General features: G+C 47.4%; 4 protein-coding genes across 4 annotated transcripts; all 4 read right to left on the reverse strand.

Annotated features, from left to right (window-relative positions):
• Positions 1-1,180: 1,180 nt before the first annotated feature.
• Positions 1,181-2,352, reverse strand: CHS7 (chitin synthase export chaperone; the record flags this gene model as incomplete). The annotated part of the gene is made up of 3 exons (XM_041687143.1): positions 1,181-1,363; positions 1,432-2,003; positions 2,115-2,352. The coding sequence occupies 3 exons, from the start codon at positions 2,350-2,352 to the stop codon at positions 1,181-1,183; spliced, it is 993 nt and encodes a 330-aa protein (XP_041541057.1).
• An 11,539-nt stretch (positions 2,353-13,891) lies between these two features.
• AKAW2_30611A (endo alpha-1,4 polygalactosaminidase) lies at positions 13,892-14,704 on the reverse strand (the record flags this gene model as incomplete). Its single annotated transcript, XM_041687144.1, has 1 exon — positions 13,892-14,704. The coding sequence occupies one exon, from the start codon at positions 14,702-14,704 to the stop codon at positions 13,892-13,894; it is 813 nt and encodes a 270-aa protein (XP_041541058.1).
• A 1,370-nt stretch (positions 14,705-16,074) lies between these two features.
• AKAW2_30612A (uncharacterized protein) lies at positions 16,075-16,979 on the reverse strand (the record flags this gene model as incomplete). Its single annotated transcript, XM_041687145.1, has 2 exons — positions 16,075-16,760; positions 16,847-16,979. The coding sequence occupies 2 exons, from the start codon at positions 16,977-16,979 to the stop codon at positions 16,075-16,077; spliced, it is 819 nt and encodes a 272-aa protein (XP_041541059.1).
• A 2,270-nt stretch (positions 16,980-19,249) lies between these two features.
• On the reverse strand, positions 19,250-20,219 carry AKAW2_30613A (GNAT family N-acetyltransferase; the record flags this gene model as incomplete). Its single annotated transcript, XM_041687147.1, has 3 exons — positions 19,250-19,291; positions 19,351-19,896; positions 20,106-20,219. The coding sequence occupies 3 exons, from the start codon at positions 20,217-20,219 to the stop codon at positions 19,250-19,252; spliced, it is 702 nt and encodes a 233-aa protein (XP_041541060.1).
• Positions 20,220-20,575: the final 356 nt, after the last annotated feature.

Genomic DNA, 20,575 nt, shown 5'->3' on the forward strand with positions numbered 1-20,575 from the left:
TCGACAAAAAGCGGATTATTCCACGTAATCTGTTTCACCCGCTGCAAGGATTAGGCTTGAACAGACGTGTGGCTGAAGGACGAGGGTCCGATCACCTCAAGTCAGACTACTACTTAGTACTAGACTTACTTACTAGCGACGGAGACGGAGACGGAGGAGATGGGGGCGGGGCCATCCAGCCAGGCAGCTAAAGAAAAAACAAAACCAATCGCCTATGGCATTGCAGCCAGCACTTTTCTTTCCCCCTCCTCTCCCTCTTCCTCCCCCCCCCCCTGAGGGGCAATTTCTAGGCCAAACTACCCTAGGCCCTAAGGATTTTCCCGACAGTCGTGGAGCTTTCCCGTTCCGAGTGACCGGCAATTAACAAACCTCGCTCTAGTGGGCTTACCAGGAGCTGCCGGATTTGATTTCCACTGGCCAGCAGCTCAGTAGCGCAGCATGTTTCAATTTCTTAGGGCCAATGTACGATTTTCCACCACCCTAGAACTCAACCCATCAAATCAGACCACTAACTTAAAGTTCACCGTGCTCCTAGTCCACCGAATCCTTCTTACTTCTTTCCAGATGAGGAAAAGGGGTCCTTTGAGGCAATTTGAATGATATGTTATTTACATATGCTGCGAGACACTTCGTAATAATATATATGAAAAAAAGATGAGAATAAAATAGAAACAAGAAACATGAATCGATGCGCAAGATGCTTAATCAAACAAATGTTGTCAATACTAGATTTAAAAGGTTTATCCGGCGCGGGACACGTTATCAGTCTCTTATTTGACGATAGCGGAGGGCCGATAGCGGAAACCAAGGAAAAAAAAGTAAAAAAGCAAATATTGGTAAAAGATCACGCGTAACTTTCAATTCCACGCTCATGAAGGGGACTTCATTGGGCCACAAGACAGAGACCGGAAATACCGCTAGAATGTCACGAACCAGGCTGTTTGTAGTAATAATGATGAGAAAAGAGAAAACACCAAGATAAACCTAACTTTCGCTCTATAGATACCCACATTGCCGATTTATGCTTAGATTTGATAATGATTGCGTGTGACTGCAGCGATTAGAGTTACACTAGGAAACAACGACAGGCAGTCGTTCGGCGACGGGCGGACGGAAGATGCAGTTTTGGCGTGAGGGTGGGCCGCCGAAGGAAGGAATAAGTGAAGTCTTAGGCTAGGTGTTAATGGCCGTGATAGGTCGACATGCGCTGATGATACATGCTCCCGGCATACTCCGAGTTTGCATCAGCGTAGTATCCTGTCTGGCGGCGATCTTCATCCGGAAGGAGTTCCTTAACCTCCCAGGTGTTGGGCTTAATTCCGACGGAAAACTCGAGATCTTCTTTCGTAATGTAGTCCCAGAACTAGACAGGGGTGCGTGTCAGAGATATTGCAGGGTTCAGTGTTCTGGAAGAAATATCGAAATACATACCTTGTACACCATCATGACAGCCAAGAGGTTACAGAACGTGGCGAAGAAAAGACCGTCCATGTAGTGTTGCACGCTATCGCAGATGGTGTCACTGAATGCGTAGAGGAGCACCTGACCACAGATGAAGACCACGAGACCAAACGCGATGTGGCCGAGAGGCCAGCGGTCCTCGAGGGTGTTCATTACCAGTAACAATGACATTACCAGATACACAGCGATGCAGATAGCGTTCAGGAGATACAGAACGACAAACATGCCGACGGTGTTGGTGGGACCCAGCCCTCCCCACGACTTGAAAGTCGCGAGAGAGACCAGGAATGAGATGACAAACATCGCCGCGGAAGAAAGCCGAAGAAGCCAGACAGAGAGAATGGTTCCGTCTTCGTAGAGCTGGAAACCAACAAATCCGTTGATGAGCAGGGATGTGCATAGTGCCGATGCCAGTCCATTCTGCACCGCCGTAAAGTAAGGAAATGGGCCACTCCCAGGTGGAACGACCCCTGCGTCAAGGATCAGGGAACATAGGGTTAGAGCCATGTAAATGTAAAAAAACGTAATAATTTCCTTGCGACCTGTGATAGCATGATGTTGGTCAATGATGTTCAGCTCTCGGGGACCACTCGATTCCATTCAGAACGAGAAAGCGTAGTAGCGCGACACAAAAACAAAGTAAAGAAGCCTACCAACAGCAGTAAACTTGGACCGGATGTGCAGTATCATAATCACGGTCATCCCCAGCGCGATGATGTGGAGGAAACAGGAAGCCCCTTCGAAGATGATGGTATTGGCCAGCTCAATGTTCCGCGCATAACAATTTGGTATGATGCCCGTGGAGCCCGATATTGAAGATGGTGGACCCACTAGGGAGCATAGCGGCAAAGGGGCCTTCTCGCATATCGAATCAAAATCGCCAAAGCCCATCTTGAATAGCAGAGCTAGCTCAACAGATGAAAGAGACAGTTGTGTGATGTCCGAATGTTTGGGTCGACAGATAACCTGCACGAGATGGGCGGATCCAACCGGTCTCCACAACGACGGGCGGGTTTCCAGATGAGCCAAAGAGCACGACCCCTCCTTTGACCGGAGGGCGATCACTAGGAATGACGTGGCTGTTGCAGCGACAGCAGAACAAGATCTGAGGATGAGCAGCACCGGTAGTAGACCGCCGAGGACCCTATCGAAAGCGATAGGACCACGATGCGATTGGGTCGACGAGGAGGGGGCAGATGGTGGGAAAAGATCGCTGGGCGCTGAACTGCCAGGATGAAGCAGGATCACGGGGTTGCACTAATGCCTGATCGGGAATCCGACTGGGGGAAAGAGAGCCGTTACTGGATTAGGCCTAGCGCATCTCCCCAGATGCGGTTTTTACTTTTTGTAGAACGCCGCGCTAACTGCAATGGGAAGGTTGTTGATAGTGCTATCTCTTTAGTCCGGGATTGGAGTATCTATGCCCATGCGGACTAACGATTCCGTAGTTTAGTAGTACTTAATTACTACTAGTTAGGCTGCGGTGGCCAGTCGTACATAGCTAGGAGGATCACTACAAATTTAGGTACGGGGAGTCCTTAGTGCCTGCACTAAAGTACTCTGGGATTTCGGCGTTTGCCCGTTTCCTTTATGGCCTCCGTTCGTACTTCTGTAGCTGGTATAGAGTACAGCAAGTCAAACGATCGATTGAGGTAGTGAGTACGCTGTATGGAACAGTAGTAGTACTCAAGTAGGAAGTAGCTCCCCGTTAGATGCATAAGTCAGTAGCAGTAGTTTGCCTGTAGGTACATGTCGTCATGTAGTACATGTGGCTCACTCTCAATGATTTGACCCGTTGGTGATCTTAATAGGTCCTTCTGTGAAAATCTCGGGAAGATCGCAGGGATTTCAGAAATTCTCCCTTATTTTCAAATCAGCCGAAGTATGGGTTAGAAAGGTGCCAGGCAACAATCCCGGCATCTCGATGGTATTAATTGACAAGGGTGTGGGTGAGAGGAAATGAGGAAGAGCAGGGATTATAGGTGGATGATTTAGCGAGTAAAGATTGAATGAGATTAAATACTACTTTAGGTACCGGTAGTAATAAATGTTGTAAAAAGGGTGGATAAATTAGAGAGGAAAAGAAAAAATAAAAAATAAAATAGAAAAGAAAAGAAAAAGGACAGACTTGTGGCATAGTACCCCGCCTAACCTCCGAGTCCAACTCGGGAAATGCCGAGCTTGGACCTCTAACCGGAATGGCTGTCAACGATGCGCCGTGGTTCTGACTCGCAAACCACCAGGGAACTCCTTTTAGCCCCGCACACCATCCTATCTCGGGCTTGGATCAAGCTCACCAACATCCTTAGGTGCTCTACTACTGTGGCCCCTTCGGCCTTCGCGATGTCTCACTAATACAATAGTTCTTTCTCAGACTCTGCTCTACACACACTACTTTCATATGGGTCTTGTTTGTTACTATCTACTTGTCTTCCCACTGGGTTAATCTATCCATGCTCCATCCCGTCTTCTCTTCCCCCCCTCCCCTCCCCCCGGCAATCAAGCAAGTAAACCACCTTGCTTTGTCCCGGTCAAGTAAGGCACTCACATCGAATCACATCGCCGAGGACAGGAAGGTCGATTCTTTCGCCACTTGTACCCTGGTCTAGTGAGTGAGATCTGATTGCTTGCCCCAGAACACTTGCTAACACTTCCCTAGAAAGATAGTAGATCAGCAAAGAAAGAAATAATGAGATGAGGGGAGAAAAAAAAGTGAAAAGGCAAAGAAAAAAGGTAGGGGAAAAATACCTCACACCCCTTTGCCGATAACAAACTCCCGCTAACCGCCCTACTAGGTTCATACCCCGTTGGCAATGGGCCGAGACTCTCTGCATATGGGACCATCTGAGTGGGCACTTAGTACCTACTTGTGTGTCTACGGAAAACACCCGATCCTTCCATAATAGTCCTGTTGATTGTTACCTGCTAGCAAAGGGTAGCGAAGCACCCACGCCAATAATTGAGGTGAAAAGGATCCCACTATGTTCTTGGCACCGTTGCTCCCCGATCTCCCGGAAGCTTACGCATACGATACAAACAATTGACGGCAACCCGGCGTGCGTTCGGTGCAATGGCCATTCTGATTACCCGTCGAGAGAGAAAGGGTAGAAAAAAAAATCTCAGGTGAAAGCTTACTGTGGCTGAGCCTAAACGCAGCACTATGGTGGTTGCGATTCCCTTGTATGGATGGTATTCTGGCTTCCTCTCCAATTGCAATCGGTCTTGACTGGTTGATGTTGGACTTCCTGTAAACTGGCGCGTGGTATCTCTGACTGAGTGCATCCCTTGTCAGGCTTCCTGCTATATTGCTAGGTCTGCACTGCCGCCACACGTAGCCGAGTCTAGTCGGACAGCTGGTCTGAGCTACAGTGATGGTGGTGGCACCATGTTGTCAAATTACCTTGTGGATAAAGTTATTAATTGCATGGAGCTGACAAGGGGACAGACAGTTGCAGGTTGATCGATGTAAAAGTGAAAGGGATTAAAAGACGTCAGTCAATCCAAAGCAGCAGGACGGGCCAGGCACCATGATATTTGCATTGTCCAATGATGATCCATCATTCTGACGAACTAACTTACGATTTTCCCCATACCCGATATTGGCTAATGCATCTATCTGGCTATCCCGAGATGACTAGAGTCTATCTCTGTTAGCCAATTGGAGCAACTCCTGGAACGGGACTTCTTGAACCACGGGCTTAAATTTTTGCAGACCGAACAGTTTCACAGCCCCTTCGTGTTTGCCGGGCCCTGTTTCTGACTGAGGCCCAAGCAAATAATTATGTCTTTTTCTAAAGTCTCACCAGTGCCTATGCATGAAGATCCTAGTTAGCGCCACGTGCAAGTGAAGCATCAACGGCTGCGAGGGACCGTGTCGATCTCCCATTGACCCGATCAATCCGCGGCAGATGGGGCTTTGCATCGCAGTGGAACGGTATCCGCCGGTGCTCATTCAAAGTTTGTAGTTGCGACATCATTGTTGTCCTTAAAGGAGATTGATGCGCTTCCGAATTATTTGGACCCGCATCGGGACAGGGACTTACGGTACTCAAGGTTTGCTCCGGACGGCTTCAACGGTCCTGAGGTTCGTGGAGCGGGTCTATAATTAAAGATTGAAATTGATTAGAAAAACAAAAAAGAAAAAAATGGAAAAAAATAGATGAGAACCTAAATTGACTTTGTTGGGCATACCTTTGACAATATTTATTTTTAATTTATTTTTTATCTTTTCCTATTTTCTTATTGGGGAGACGAGAAAAAATTATTTATTTCGAAAATCCAATGTATTTGGCTCTCTTTTTTTCCTTTTTCTTTTTTTATTTTATTTTTTTTATTTTTTTCGTTCCCCCTGTTTAACCTTGCTGCAACGGGGCTTGTGATGGGCCTTAAATTCCTATCCCTGGTGCTTGCATGACAGACAGACACTACTGCCCACCATGAAGTGGGATATATTATTCCAAGTCCAGGTCAGTTCACAAAGGTCGACAACAAATTCCTGAGAAACTGTCAAGCACGAGCCTTGTCAATGCTCCAGATAAATTCTAAATCCATCCATTGCTTCATATCCCCGTCCAGTCCGAAACTCTCCTCTGGCCTCCCCGCATACAGCAAAACGCCTCTATCTAATCGAAGCTCAATCGACTGCATCCAGCATCATTGCACTGCGTTTCCTGACCCGTTGAAATCGAAACTCGAGGAACATGTGCAATTACTTCAAGAACTACTACATCTACAGTTCCTGTCGTGAACCGTCGCAACATTTCATCCGGACATCTGTCGATGGAGCCAAAGACGCCAAATGCTCAGACAGTCCGCATGACAGGTTCATCGTGGTGGTTGGAAAATGCTTGCTCTGTAGTCGACATTGAATGGCATCAATCTTGGATCAATCGCGAGCGGCAACGACATTGCGACCTTCCCGTTTTGGCCTGGAGCGACGGTCCTCTTCCCAATCGAAGCAGGCGCATCTTGGCTTCATTACCTCCGGGGATTATATCGGAGCCTACCTGACGCTACACCCTTCATTACGACGCTTTACATGTCTCTCATATTAACTCTGGCTTATCATGACTTCTAAGCGATACCGTCTTGTGGTGTTGATGTTGTATTCACTTCTCCCGTGCACATATTGTTGATTCTGTACTTTCACTTCTTGCTTGTCTTACTCATTACTGATATCAAGGGCCCCAAAAGGCCAAGCCCGGGTTATGATCTGCGGATTTGGGTACCGTTATATGCATGGCGCTTGGAGGAGTCCAAAAGACTGGCCGGTTTGATAGATTGCTTTTTCTTCTCGATACTTTACTTTATGTTTTCTTCTTTTCAGCCCACCCTTTGATTACTTTACCGTGTTGTTTTGATTCCAACAATGAAGCTTGTTTATTTCTTTTTGCTGCAAGCGAAAGAGCAAGGCGGCGTATCTATCTGTCGTGGCCGTGGGGATTCGCAGAAGGGGATACGGCGCCGACCTAGAACTCGCACAGAAACCACAGAGAGCATCACATGTTCTGCACATGTGCTTCCTGCTCGGAACTTTTGAAAGAACGGATGAAACCATTTGCTCCGGATACAGAAACCACGGACGAGTAAGAGTAGCGGAAGAGTCGTCGAGACGCTACACAAGACCCGCCATGACCTGTGCGGGTTCAGACTATCCTGCTCGCAAGGTGTCCGCACTGGGGCGCTAAAGACAGCTAGCTAGTTATCAAGTCACCATGGACTCTGACGCAGAGGCCTGCAACGCAGCCCGTTGCCTGCCAAGAAGGTATCGTCCTGCACCTACTGGGGGACAGATGGCGTCTGTGCTCCTCCGCCTCGACAGCGACCGGCCGAAAGGTGAGCTCCAGTGGCCCTCTAGCCGGGCGGGTGGTTTTTAGCACCCCAGGCTATTGCCTTTCCTCCACCTCCACAGGCTTGCGAGGGGGGTCGCACCGGTTTCAAGGTTCTCACCCGGATTCTGTGACGTTTGCAGCTCACGCTCGCCAATCCGAGCTATTGCGAAACCAGTTAGAATGTATTCCTCGACTGGCTGCTTCAACATCCTATCAAACAAGCAGCAGTCGATCGTTTTAGAAAAACATGAACCTCGCTGGCAACATGAGGGGAGGGTGGACAGAGAAACAATGACGACAAACTCCACGCTAGTCGTTACATCCCATCTCCAGACCAATGTGGTCCTCGAGCGGCCTGCATCCGTGACAGACCGTGGTTACACATCTGCCGGCACGCACGACTGGCGCTAATCAGATTATTGCATGAGATGGTGGAGATGCCAGATTGCTAAAGAAAAACCAACATTGTCTCGGGTGGAGATGGTGGGAATTTTTGGGCCGCAGCCATTGATATTCCCGCAGCCCCAACAACTATTGTGGTCGGCTACCGCAATTTGTCATGAGCTGGTGATAATAATTTGTGTCTCGACGAATCACTGGTCGCCGAGCAGTGCTAAAGGAACCCTTTTCTCTGCCTCAGCCCACCTATAAGGGCTAGTGCCCATGGATTCCTTACCAACACAGAACTTACTCTCGGGCCGATGATGCATTTGCTGCAGGGCATGCAGGCGGTCGCAGGCCACTATTCCTGCCTTGCTCCGTATACGGAGTAGTACGGTCGGTTTGATGTTTCCAGACAGTCATGCTACAACGACGAGACAGGAGAGGAACCAGCGGCTCGGACGGAGACTGCGGAGCAACAACCAAACACCCATAGGGCATCAACCAAACCAGGGCCCAGAGTCAGCGTGAGTTTCTTCTTGTCTCTACGGAGGAGAGTTGATTAGTACCTTGCATGTACCCCAGCGAGGAACAACAAGGTGGGAGGGTCAGGACGGATCAAAACGGATGCACAATTTCGTGCTACTACTAATCACGATTCGGCGTGGACGCCTCGACGACTAGCCAAGTGGCAGCATAGTACTTTCAGACGTTATGACAAGATCGAACAAACAGTTTGTGAAGGGTTGTCGATCACATCGCTTCCATCCCTGCTGCTTTATGACCTAAACCACTATTATTTCAGCTTGACTGGGATCATCCTTCTAAAATTTTTTATAACGTAGGATTTGTTTTCTTTTTTTTGTTTTCCATATTTTGGACTCTTTTGGCTCTTAGAATCTCGCAATTTCATTGTAACTTTTCCTTTTCCTTTCTACATATTTTTTACTCTGTTTAATTTTTCTTTCCCTCGCTCTCCACTTTCACTTCCTTTCCGCACTTTTATTTCTCATTTTAATTTTTAATTCTATTATGATTTCGCGGATATCTTTTTTTTTTTTTTTCCATTCCCCTCCCAACCCCTCCCTTCCCCTTTGTTCTGTGTCTCCCTCCCCCCCATTTTCCGTTTCCCTTCTTTGTTCCACCCCCGTCCCTAGAATGCTTTATTCTCTCTATCATAGGACGCAAAACAGGGCGTCCGGCATAACTCCGTAGTCCGTCCACCACTCACATCACCAAGATGGAGGAGTCTCGAGACGAGTGTGGAGGATACCCAGTCAGCTGTATTGCCTAATTCTCAACTGGCTTTCGGTGTCAGGACGACCCTCGAGCTTCCGATTTTCTCTCCACGCATGTTCCGAACCTATCGAGTATCTTCCGAAAAAAAATTATGGGCTGGACCGCGGCTTGATTACCGGAACGAGTAGGAGGTTCATCAGGGCCACCATGGCCTGACTTTCCCAGACCGGAGAAGATTCAGAGTAGGGCAAGCATCAGGGATAGAGGCAAGCAAGTAGAGCCGGCAGTTCGCCCATGCAAGTATGACCTCATACAGCACTGGGTCCTAGTTAATTGATTGTTTGCTTCAAGACGGACGGAAGATGCTGGGAGTAAGGCGGGCTGGAAGTCTGTTATTATAGTTGGGAGCCGGTAATATTATTTTAACTTCTGAGCCGTGCCACGGTACTTTAATGTTAACGGGACTTGCCCTGCCCATCCAGCCGTCTATCAGAAAGTATCTACCCGATGTGGATGCTACTACCTCTCGGCAAAAGAATCAACCCTTTGAAGGACGCGTCGCTGGTGCAGTTCTCCAATCATTCTTGATCCATCGGCAAGGAATTATCCGACGGTAATTGAGGGTGCGGGGAGTGTACATGCGTTCTTATGTCTGTCGGTCATCATTGCCCTTTCGTCGATTAGGTTGCCGGACAGGCTTGGCCCAGTCGGCACGGCGCTCCCATCGTGTCTGGCTGAAACGCACCGCAAGGGAATACAGTGGGGGGGAAAGGAGAGAAGAAGGCCGTAGAAAGCAAAGAAGTTTTGACCAGAAGGAACGATCTAAGTGTTGTAGCATGGCAATAATATTACGTCTACTATTACCAAATAAATAGCCAAGACATTCGAGGGGAATTAAACGGCTCCTGGGGAAAGTACCGATCAAAGTACCTTCAACTGCCCAACAAGCCTGGTGGTTCGCTTGGGTAATTGCATTTTGTACGGCCACACATTTACCCCAATTGATAGTGCTGCGGTGATTGCTGGATAATTTTACCGTCTTCTTGTTGTTGTTGTCATTGACCCCTTCGTCATGTCAGTAGAAGATGCGGAACGATGGCCAGAAGACCGTGCAGGGCCCGGCTGATAGACCGTGGCCCTAGATCTTAAGCCACGTAAGGCGCATAATCACACCAAAATGCATTGAAATAATACAGGTAATTATGATAATTTATGATAACATTATGAGCTGCATTCCGTTAGTTCAGCTGTCGCCTGTCTCGTCAGCCTTTCTTCCAGTTACATCATTTTCTCAAGGCACACACCGAGGCGAGACCCTTCTTCTCATTACCCGAGCTTCACTTTCAACTCCATCAGGTAGTAGTCGTCACTCCAAAGTCCTCAACCAAAAGGAACATTTTTTGTTGGTCATGGCCACTAACCAAAAACAGTACTGTCCGAGCTGATGGAAGGGGCGTGAACCCACCAGCCATAGCAATCCACCCCACTTCATAGATGAGTCCTGGAACTGACTGCCTCCTGGCATCTCATCTCGCCTTGGTAAGCGGAAGCACTTGACCTCCCGTCCAATCCCCTTTGAGCGACGACTGCTATCAAAGGATGCAACAAAGCAGATCGAATGCCTTTCCTTCCGTCCTAGGCTTCAACATCCAGCCACTCCGAGCCTTTTGCAATTCGCAGCCACGGATCACATTCCATTCTGTGCCACAGCTCCGAGGCACGGGCAGTTCGGGCCGAATCCGAGCCAGAAATCATGTCATCTCATGCAATCGCCTCGATCTATCCGACCGATTCCAGTCTTGGCTCTTTAATCAAGCACGCTTGGCAACGGCTATCAAGCCTACGGACTCCTCCGGGGCTTTCTGCTAAGTGCCTCGGTCACTACACTCGGTCCTCTGCAGATGGGCTTTGGCTTCTTCTCAGCTATCACCTGTGGAGCCAACAGGGTGTGTCGTTGACCATTACTGGCCCATTTTCGGCCGGTACTCGATATGTAATAGACTACTTGAACTAGGCGGGAAGCTGTTCTTCTGCTAACGTTCTAGTAGTTCCGTTAGTCTAGCACTGCACTGTTCAATTCCCTGTCTACCTGCTTATCTCTGCACTAGCTGAATGATGGTCAGGCCAGGGGTCGGACCGGCTGCTCCTGCTGGATTCTTCTCCATCTGTTGCCCCCATTTGGACCCCTGATTTATCGACAAATCATCGAGCCGTCTCGGAGTTGGGTGCTGGTTGACTGGCCAAAAATTTCGTCATGGCTGCTATTTAGCACATACTGGGGTTGAATAGGTAGATTAGGGTGCTTTTTGCTGAGCTTGATTCGCCAGTAACTATCTCCAGCTCCTAGCCTCGTGCCTGTTGCATTGGTCTTACTCGGTGATATCTGACACTAATGGGCAGTCGATAATGCAATCAATGTCGGATTTATGCCGTCGTGCAGTACACCCCTGCTGGGACTTCGGGACTCCATTGCTTTATCTCAAGACCGATAGGGAAGACCTTCCATCTACCCGGGACACCGGAGGTACTTATCAGTAAGTGGCTTCGGAGACACTTGGCATGCATACAGATACAGCAAACACATGATGGGCACATACACTTTTTGTTTGTGGTCAAGACTGCGTCTATGACGTGCGTGGAAGCTTCCATGCTTGCCTGGTTGTGATCCCTCGTAATGAGACGATTACTTAGAGCTTGTCGATGCGCCACAACGGCCATGCCAGGTATCATGTTGACATTATTGGGCCGTGCCTGTCTCCGGCTGACTGCCGAGTGCGTTACCGAAGTCAATCTTTTTGGCGTGACAAATGGTGAATAGTGGCTTAACGGCAAATAGATCTTTCAGGGGGATCTGCGACCGTTGGTGTCAATCAGCCGGCTATAGTAGCCGTTAAGGCAAGGGTTGGATGGTTAGGCTGGCCGTGGTGGGTATACACTCATCCGGACCAACGGTGGTTTCTACTGTGGATCTATAGTAGCTGGAACACGATAAGATGACAAGAATACCCTGACTGTCTCGAGCTTGTAGTTGTATGTTGTTCGTTATAGTGAAGGTAGCGATCTGTACATCAGTCTGAAATATGAAGTTTGATTATTCCAGCACTAAGTGTTACACGGTCCAGCCTAAAGACATGTTGCCGGCCTTCTTTCAATCTAGATATCACAGATGCAGAGTATATACTGATTAGGTTGCTAAGAGGTGGCTTGAACTATTTGTTGTCGAACAGCACGACGTTGTGCCTGTAGAACCGGCGTCACCTGATCGAGGATGAATAAATACTTCACGGCCACTCCTCTTCTTCTCTTCTTTCACATGCAACCTGTTCGGTCCAGGGACCGGTCTTCCAACAACAGTTTCATCTCTTCCATCAACGATATCACTGTCAAAAAGCATCTCAGCTGTGTACTGTCGATTGCTCCAAGCTATCGTGCTTTTGTCTTTCATGATCTATGGCTATCCTGAAAGGTTGGTGAATCAGTGCCAGCAGATAGCCTGGGAGCGCTCCTCGGAGATTGCTGTCTATTACATCAGCTCTCCTTGCAAGTCTACGAGGTAATGGTAGCGATGGGAAAGAGAATGAAGCTAGGTTTCTCACTAGCTAGGCCACTGTCATTTGAGAATCCCACCATTGTAAGTGTTCAAGGACGTCTTGAGGATGATCAATACAACGCATCTCGTTGTCGATCAGCTTACCTCGCATAATGATACCTACTGCGAATACAGCTAATGCAGATCTTGTTCACAGGTCTATTCCACACGAGACACCCGCAGATATGCGACGTCTTCCAACACAATTCGTCCATAATCCTGTCATGCGTCTAATGCGCTTAGACCCGGATCATGCTCGAGCAGGACTTTCTCTGCTGCTCATGCAACCAGTCTCATGCTATCTCCCCATATCAGTCGAAGGGCGGGGAAGCTGCATCTGCCAGCATCAAACAATGCACGTCTGAGCATCAGACTTGGCAAGTTAGGCCCGAGCCCCTTTCTAGTCGCTAGTAGTACGCTACGCAGCTAAAGGATTGAAGCAGGGTTCCTGTCACCCTAAGTCTAGCACGTCTGTTCGCATCTGCAGCAATACGCACTATGAGGGCCAGTTTAGCATAGACTAGACTAGCCGCGGTAGCCAGGTCATTTGGGACAGCTAGCTCCAACATGATACCTACATGCGCGCATGCACGGTCTCTTGCTGCTCGTTAGCGCGGGGGTGCTATGACCCTAGCCACATCATGCTCTGCAGGCTTCGAGTGCAGAGTAAGAGTACGGCGAATGACTAGCAGTCATATCGGAAAGCTCTTGATTCGACGCACTACTATCAATACTTTGGTGGCGGTGATTACTTTTACTGAAATATAGCTCTCCGTAGGCTGCCACTTTCTGAGTGCCGCTTACTACTCAGCAGATGTTCTGGACCTATCTAGATTGCGCCGGCATACTAAGCTGCAGGGCCGTGCGCGAGATAAGAGCTCATACCACTGCCAACGGTGGCGTTGGATAATAATGGCTGCCAATTTAAGACACGTGAAAGCATTAGTCATTGTACGCTAATATATGAGAACCATGTGATTCTCGTTAAGCAATATACAGTGTTCGGACATCGCCTATAGCGTGAATTGCTGAGCCAATTGCACCACGGGATGCCAGGCTACAAGCTAGTCAGACTGCAGGGCACTATGGTGCTTGGTTAGTGACAACAGATACGAGTATCCCTGTGTTGGTACCGAAGATTACTACAACTGAGCTACGGTGCCTCTCCGAAGTGGAGCGCAATAAGCGGCCTACTTTAGCCAGAGAAAATAATGGCAGGTATTGCCAAGACCTACGAACATCAAGTATGCAATTCTCGGCTCAAAACAATCAGTTTCTTTGTGGCAATCTACTAAACAACTCAGGTCTAGGAGACAAATACACAGCATAATACAAACCAGCTCAGCTAGTGTAGAAAGCAAGTCCAACACATTCGAAGATGCAAACAATATCAGTCACACCGTTGAACCCAACCATCCAGGATCATGTTCTTCAGAACGGTTGAAAACAGTCCCGAATTGGAGAATTCACAGTATCGTCTCTTCTCCTCCCCATCGACATCTTCATTGTCATTCCTGTCACTACCTTTCGGGTATTCAATGTGGAAAATGGGTTTCCCGGCCCTTGCAAAAGAGGCATACAGATCACACTCGTGTTTATCTGCACATTCTTCATTGACGCTCCACTGCACGTTTGCAAGAACCTGAGGAATAACGTCTCCTGCGTTCTTCAGCCCCATAGCAAGACCCCGGCTATGCGCCTCTCCAGCCAACCAATTGATATAGTTGATGGAATCTTGTTTCGTCAGACGAAAACCAGTGTCATTCCCATATCCATCAACATTATCTGGATCAACACCATCACAGCCTATCCGCTGTGCTCGATCCAATCGGGCTGCCATGATGCGGCGCACTTGAGGATGGCGAACATCCAACCATCTTTCCGAAGGCCAATCGCGAAGGGGATTACCCAGCGCTTCTTCTGGAAACGAGGCACTATCTTTCTTGTGTGGTTCATAGCTTCCAGCGGAAAAGTAGCAGATCACTTTGTGGTTCTGCTTATGGAGGTCGTCGATGGTCCTGGGCTCGCTGCTCCACATGTCGATGTCATAGATTTCAGTGGCGGGAGCAGGACTAAGTACATTGGTGGAGAGCACGATGTCCCATGGAGCACCAACTCTGGGCTGCCAGATGTTGCTCGTGGTTGAGCGGGGGATGGTAAGACCTTGGGCCACTAGGGCGAGGAGAAGAATCAATATGAGCATGCTGACTTCGAAGCGAGCTCTTAAGGAAAAGGAGGGTCAGTGATCAAATTCAACGATAGAGACAGGAAAGTCACGACTGTGCATGGGGGAGAAGAGGAAGAAGGAGAAAGAGAATCGAAGCACTCATACCCATTTATAAAGCTGGACATGATTGTATTCACGCACCAGACGGCACGATGCTATCGAGTGCATCCCCACATGGCGCCACGTGCATGCTGTCATGGTGAAAGAAACAGGAGCTTCACGAACATGGTTTAGACTATCACTGTCACAGCCATTATGGTCCTGAATCTCCCGCCCGAGGACATACCAGTCAATCATGTCAGATATTGCCGGGTCTAGGGGAGTAACTTGAAGCTACATGCGGCCTGTGAGAGCTAGCTATTCTATAGAAGTAGTCAGGGCTTGGTAGGTCGATTTTCACCCGTTTTCTTTGTCAGTGCATGTTAGCATAAATTCGACAAGATTGATTGTAGCTTGGCAGGGTATTCACAATTTTACTGTGATACTACTATGCAAGACTACATACCCCTTATAGACAATCATCTCACAAACTATATAAAGTTTCAAGGAATGTATAGCAATGCTATATGAAACATGTCATATATGGACTTAATGATATCTCCCTGTGTAACCTCACAAAATAACCACCCTATCTCAAATCCCCATTGACACATCACTAACTTGAATCCCCCGTCCTGATCAGCCCGCTAAGAAATTTGTACCACGAGCCTAGAAGTCAAATCTATCATTATTGTCGTTGATCTGCATAGCCGCCACGGTTAATAATGTTACACTGTTTCAAACCAGCACAACACATAGCATGGTGAGCCGTTATCGATTATGCTTATTTCTGATCAAGGTGTACTCTCCTGGATTTTTGGGATTATCAGGGGATTATTGGTGAATGATGTTTCAAATCTGAGTATATATTCACTGTTAGCATGTCTCATAAATAGCAGGTTTCTTATTTGTTATCCAGTCACAGACCTTGGAGTTCTGGCCATCATATGAAAGGATGAGTGCATTACCATATACTTACTGGTATACTATGTATATTAGCGCTCCGATATTCCGCTCTACGGGACTAAGTATTGAATGGTGAATAGACCGACCCTGTCTAGTCACTCTGTATCCCCTATCGTAATGTTCACTAGTGGGCTATTACACCACTCAGAATCATATCTACTATGACTTGTAGTATCCATAAAACATATCCAATATATACCTACCACCACCACCACCGTCCAAAAAAAAAGTAAAGCGAAACCATAAACACTCATGATCATTATCATTACCAAACATACCCATACATAAACAGTAACCTATATACATACCCAATCCCATATACCACACCGTATAATCTCATCTCATCGATAAACATTAATCCTAAACTTCTGCAACTCCCTCGGCGACGGCAACACAATCACATCAGGACTATCCGGTGGCACAGCATACTCGTCCGGCGGAGGACATAACCTATCTGATTTCATCCCAGCAGCACCAGCACCATTGCCTACAGGCGACCTCGGACTCCCCACCCTCAGCCGACTATAATACGGGTGATTCTGATTATGCTTATGGTGAAGGTGATGGTGGTGGTGGTGGATCTGGACCTTTAGCGTCGAGCTGCGCGCCTCTCTATCTTTCTCACATGACGTTGATGATCTTGATGATTTGACTATCTCCGTATCGGACATTGTTCTCAGCGGTGTAGGTTTTGGCTTCGTCGTGATAGCGGCAGCAGCAGTAGATGTATCAACATGCAGATTAAGTTCCTTGCGCAGCGAGGGGGGTATATGCGCTTGTTGTGGGGGTAGTGGAATATCTGCATTCCCCTTTGATCCTGCCTCTGGTAATGGGTGTGGATGTGGATGTGTGTATGCCGGCGGCGGTTGAGATTCCTCGTCCGATGGAGAAATATCTATTGATAATGACTGTCTCTGTCCGATTGGGATCGGCGTTCGGGAGAAGAGCGTTCGGAGAGTGATGACGGGTCCGTGCTGGATTCGGAGGATGATGAGGGTGGTGAGGATTATGGTGAGGAGGATTGCTCCTGTTATTATTATTATTATCATGATTGTTGTTGTTGTTTTGGTGAGGATATATATTAGTTTAATTGATGATGGTGGATGGACGTACCTAGTATGCCGAACGCTAGACCTACTTTCGCCTGGACGGTGAGGTCTGATGTTGTGTTTGTTGTTGTTGATGAGTCGCTGCGCGAGATGTATTTGTGGATGTGGTGGAGGACATGACTCGTAGACTTGGACATTTGCTTGGTTGATTAGGTAGTAGTGGTAATTATTATTATTGTTGGAATGGATTATTGAGGTATAATGATAGATGTAATGGCATCACAGACCAGCTGCGCACAGAATCAAACCAATGTAACAAATAACACGAAGGGAAAGAAACGAAAGAAAAGAAGGAAGAAAAAAAGGTAGTTGATATATCACCCCCCCTCCCCACTCTAAAATACCGACAAAAGGGTACGTAGCTTGCACCTCTAGCCTAAAATCTTGGATGGAAAAAAAAGCAGGGAAAAAAAAAGATACTTTTTCTCCTGAAACCAGGATGAAAAAAAGTGTGTTGGTAGTATGTTCGGCATTTTCATCCCGGCTTATTATTCAACCCTAACTAGTTAACTAGTCTAACTAACGGGCAATCAAGACGAGACACCGGCTTGGAAACGAACTTGTCTACGTTGAACGTTGAACCAACCCCCTAATAGAGGGGAGGGGTCTAGGCGGTTCCATAAACTTTACTACAGTACATTAGTAGTCAGTTAAGGTAGTTTACTTTGTTTCTTCTTGTCTGGATGATCGACTCGGGCTAGTCGGTAGTTTGTGAAACGGCGGATCATTGGAATGACTCGGATAACCCACTCCATTTATTATCTATGTCTGTCTGTCTGTGCTTCAGTACATTACTATATAGTATATACTAGGTATGAATTATAATATTATTTACTCTACGAATATAAATAGCCATACGCCCTATAAATACTACTATGTATATAATATCTACATCAAACAAAGGACCCTCCTTGGCAACGGAACGGATTCATTCATTCATTCTCATTCTTCATCCGTCCCATGCAAAGTGGATCCCCGTGGATCCAATTCCTTTTCCCCGGGTCTTGGCCGAGAAGGGGAAAGAAAGAACCTGAAATAAGGGGCTTTAACTTTTTCTGCAGAAACCCGAATACGGACTGTAGGTAGACTCGTGATCAATCAGTACTACGAATCCATGCTCTGATCTAAATGGTCTGGTGATGGGGTCCACTCAATAACGGGGTTTCCAGTTTTTACTTATGTATAGTCTGCTGAAAATCTAGACACATACTATCTACGTAGTTACTGAATACATAGCTAGCTAGCTAGCTGAAAATGTTTGTTTGATCCGAGGTTTCGGCGTAGTAGATTAGATCTTACATGTGCTCGGGTTCATGTTCGTCTCATACTGCCGCACCACCCATATGCTCAAACGAATCTGCTACAATGTAGGAGCTAGCTAGATGTGCCATGGTTGTGCGTGGCTCCCACGCGGCATATGGATTGATGCGTTAAGGTGTCAGTAATAGTTAAATGGACTGCCAAACTAAGTCCCCATACCTTCATCCACTAAATACCTGTTGTTGGCACCATTTCCACCTACCGTTTTCTAAACGCCTCAAATTAATGCAAAGACTCCGTATGGCAGCGAGGTTCTCCACCTACATCAGAGAATATCTCGGACATGAAACAAATTTGATTACAGCACACAGTCGTGAAAAAAAAAAAACAAGTCAAACCTCATAATGCGGGATGGGGTATTGAAGATACGGGTCATAATGGTTGTCAAACAGAGGTAGAGGGGCCTGACCATGGAGATTGTGCATGTTCCTAAGGATCTTCGCGATAGATTCATCCAGCTCCCGTTTGCGAAAGATCGTGGGCTGTCTTTTCGATAGGCGAAGAACATAGACGGGAATCAATGTTTTGCATTCATGTGCAGTTTCATAGTTATAATTGCTATTGTTGAGGTCGAGTATAAAGTAAGAGTGCTTCCCACGGCAAATTTTGGCTGCAACAAAACGAGTCTCATTGCCCGGGTGAAATTTTCGGAGGGACTCTTCAGTCTCTGTAACGAATGGACGTATGGATCCTAGAAAATCCTCAGGATCAAGAATACTATTTGGAGTATCACCAAGTATTCGTATCGTGTCTGAGCCGATATCAGGTGGAAGTTGGGAAAGGACCACTCGGATTTGGCGAAGAATGCGTTCGCGAAGCTGTTTGGTTGAGTCATCCATGAGTGTGAGGAGTGGTGTGTTAGGGGATTTAATACTATGTGGGTGTGTGAACATTGCTGGCCTTGCATCTTAATAAAGGCTTCCGCAGAAGGATCAATGATTGTCCGTGTTTCTCACCAACCAACCGATGGTGCATCTGGCCAATAAGTGATGGCGAACAGACTCTACCGTTAAGAGATTCGTGAACTATGGAATGACCTCCATGTCTAGATTAGAGGATACGTCTAGAATCAAAGCCACGCCCCTCACTATCCCGACTTAGACTTCGGTTCACGAACCATACAATAGAGCTATCCCAAGTTAGCAACACCCCGTTTCGCCTCCAGATAGAAGAAGAAAACAAACTCACCATACAAACATCCTCCCCATCCCTACACTCCATCTCCCTCCTCATCTCAAACCCCATCTTCTCATAAATCTGCACATTCGGCACATTCCTCGAACTCTCCAAATAACACTTGACTCCCTCCTGATCCGCCCGATCCGTCACCGCCTCAAAGAGCTTCCTCCCCACCCCCAAACCCTGACATTCCGGATGCACCGCCACAATATTGCAGAAATAGTATCCCCGGGGATCATCCCAGATCTGGCTCTGCGCTTCATGCTGCCGCTCCTTCCAAATCCAGTAGCGGTTGGTGCGAAGTCCGCCCCGTCCGAAATGCCATACGTTGTTGAGCATCTGGCGAAAGCTGAGGAGCCAGTTTTGCGTCCAGCTGTACCATGTCTCTGGTGTGTGAGCCGGGGTAGGTGGGAGCCAGCAGGAGACGCCCACTATCTTCTTTCCTCCTCCTCCTGGGGATGATTTTGATGTGTCTGTCGCAACTTGGAAAATGGCATTGTTGATCCCCCAGCGACATCGCACCGCTAGGGAATCGTAATTGCGCTGCTTGTTGAACTATTTCATTTAGAAATGAAGATGAAAGGTTCCCATACTGGTCGGTTTGGGGGAGGTTACCCCTAATCCGACCGCGGTGATGGGAAGGTTGGGAGAATTGGTTAGCTCTTGGTGCCTTTATCTTGATCATCATGATCATCATCTTACACGCTCAGGGTCTACTACTAACCCCGTTCGGGTATGTTTTATCTGGTGACTGACGGACTTACATTCTCAGCATCAAACACCCACTTGAAATACGGATCTTCCGCAAACGCCGTCTGAATGATCTCAATGGCGGCGGGGATATCTGCCTCGGTGAGGTCTGTTACTTCGATGGGCATTTTCGCTCTTTGCCTTTTCTCTGATCCTTAGGTTCCCCTGTTCACATCTTAGATACTTATATACTAGTAGTTGTTGATGGTAGTACTTTACCTGCAGCTCAAACCTCTCAATGGTAACGACCAAGTGATATTTTTTTTCGAAAATTGAAGTTCCAGTTGAAAGCGGTGTAGACTGGAACGTGAGTGATATGATACTATGAGAAGATATGACCTGTTCTAGTCTTCGTGCAAGGAGAAAAACGAAATAGCACGAGGTGGTGGTACAATCAATAAATGCAGGTGATGATGGCGTCAATCAGATTTGAATACTTTGGACTAAAGTGGATAAGCGCCAAAAGAGGCAGCTCTATGCGGGC

This window comes from Aspergillus luchuensis, chromosome 3, assembly GCF_016861625.1.
Source record: "Aspergillus luchuensis IFO 4308 DNA, chromosome 3, nearly complete sequence".
Classification (NCBI taxonomy): domain Eukaryota; kingdom Fungi; phylum Ascomycota; class Eurotiomycetes; order Eurotiales; family Aspergillaceae; genus Aspergillus; species Aspergillus luchuensis.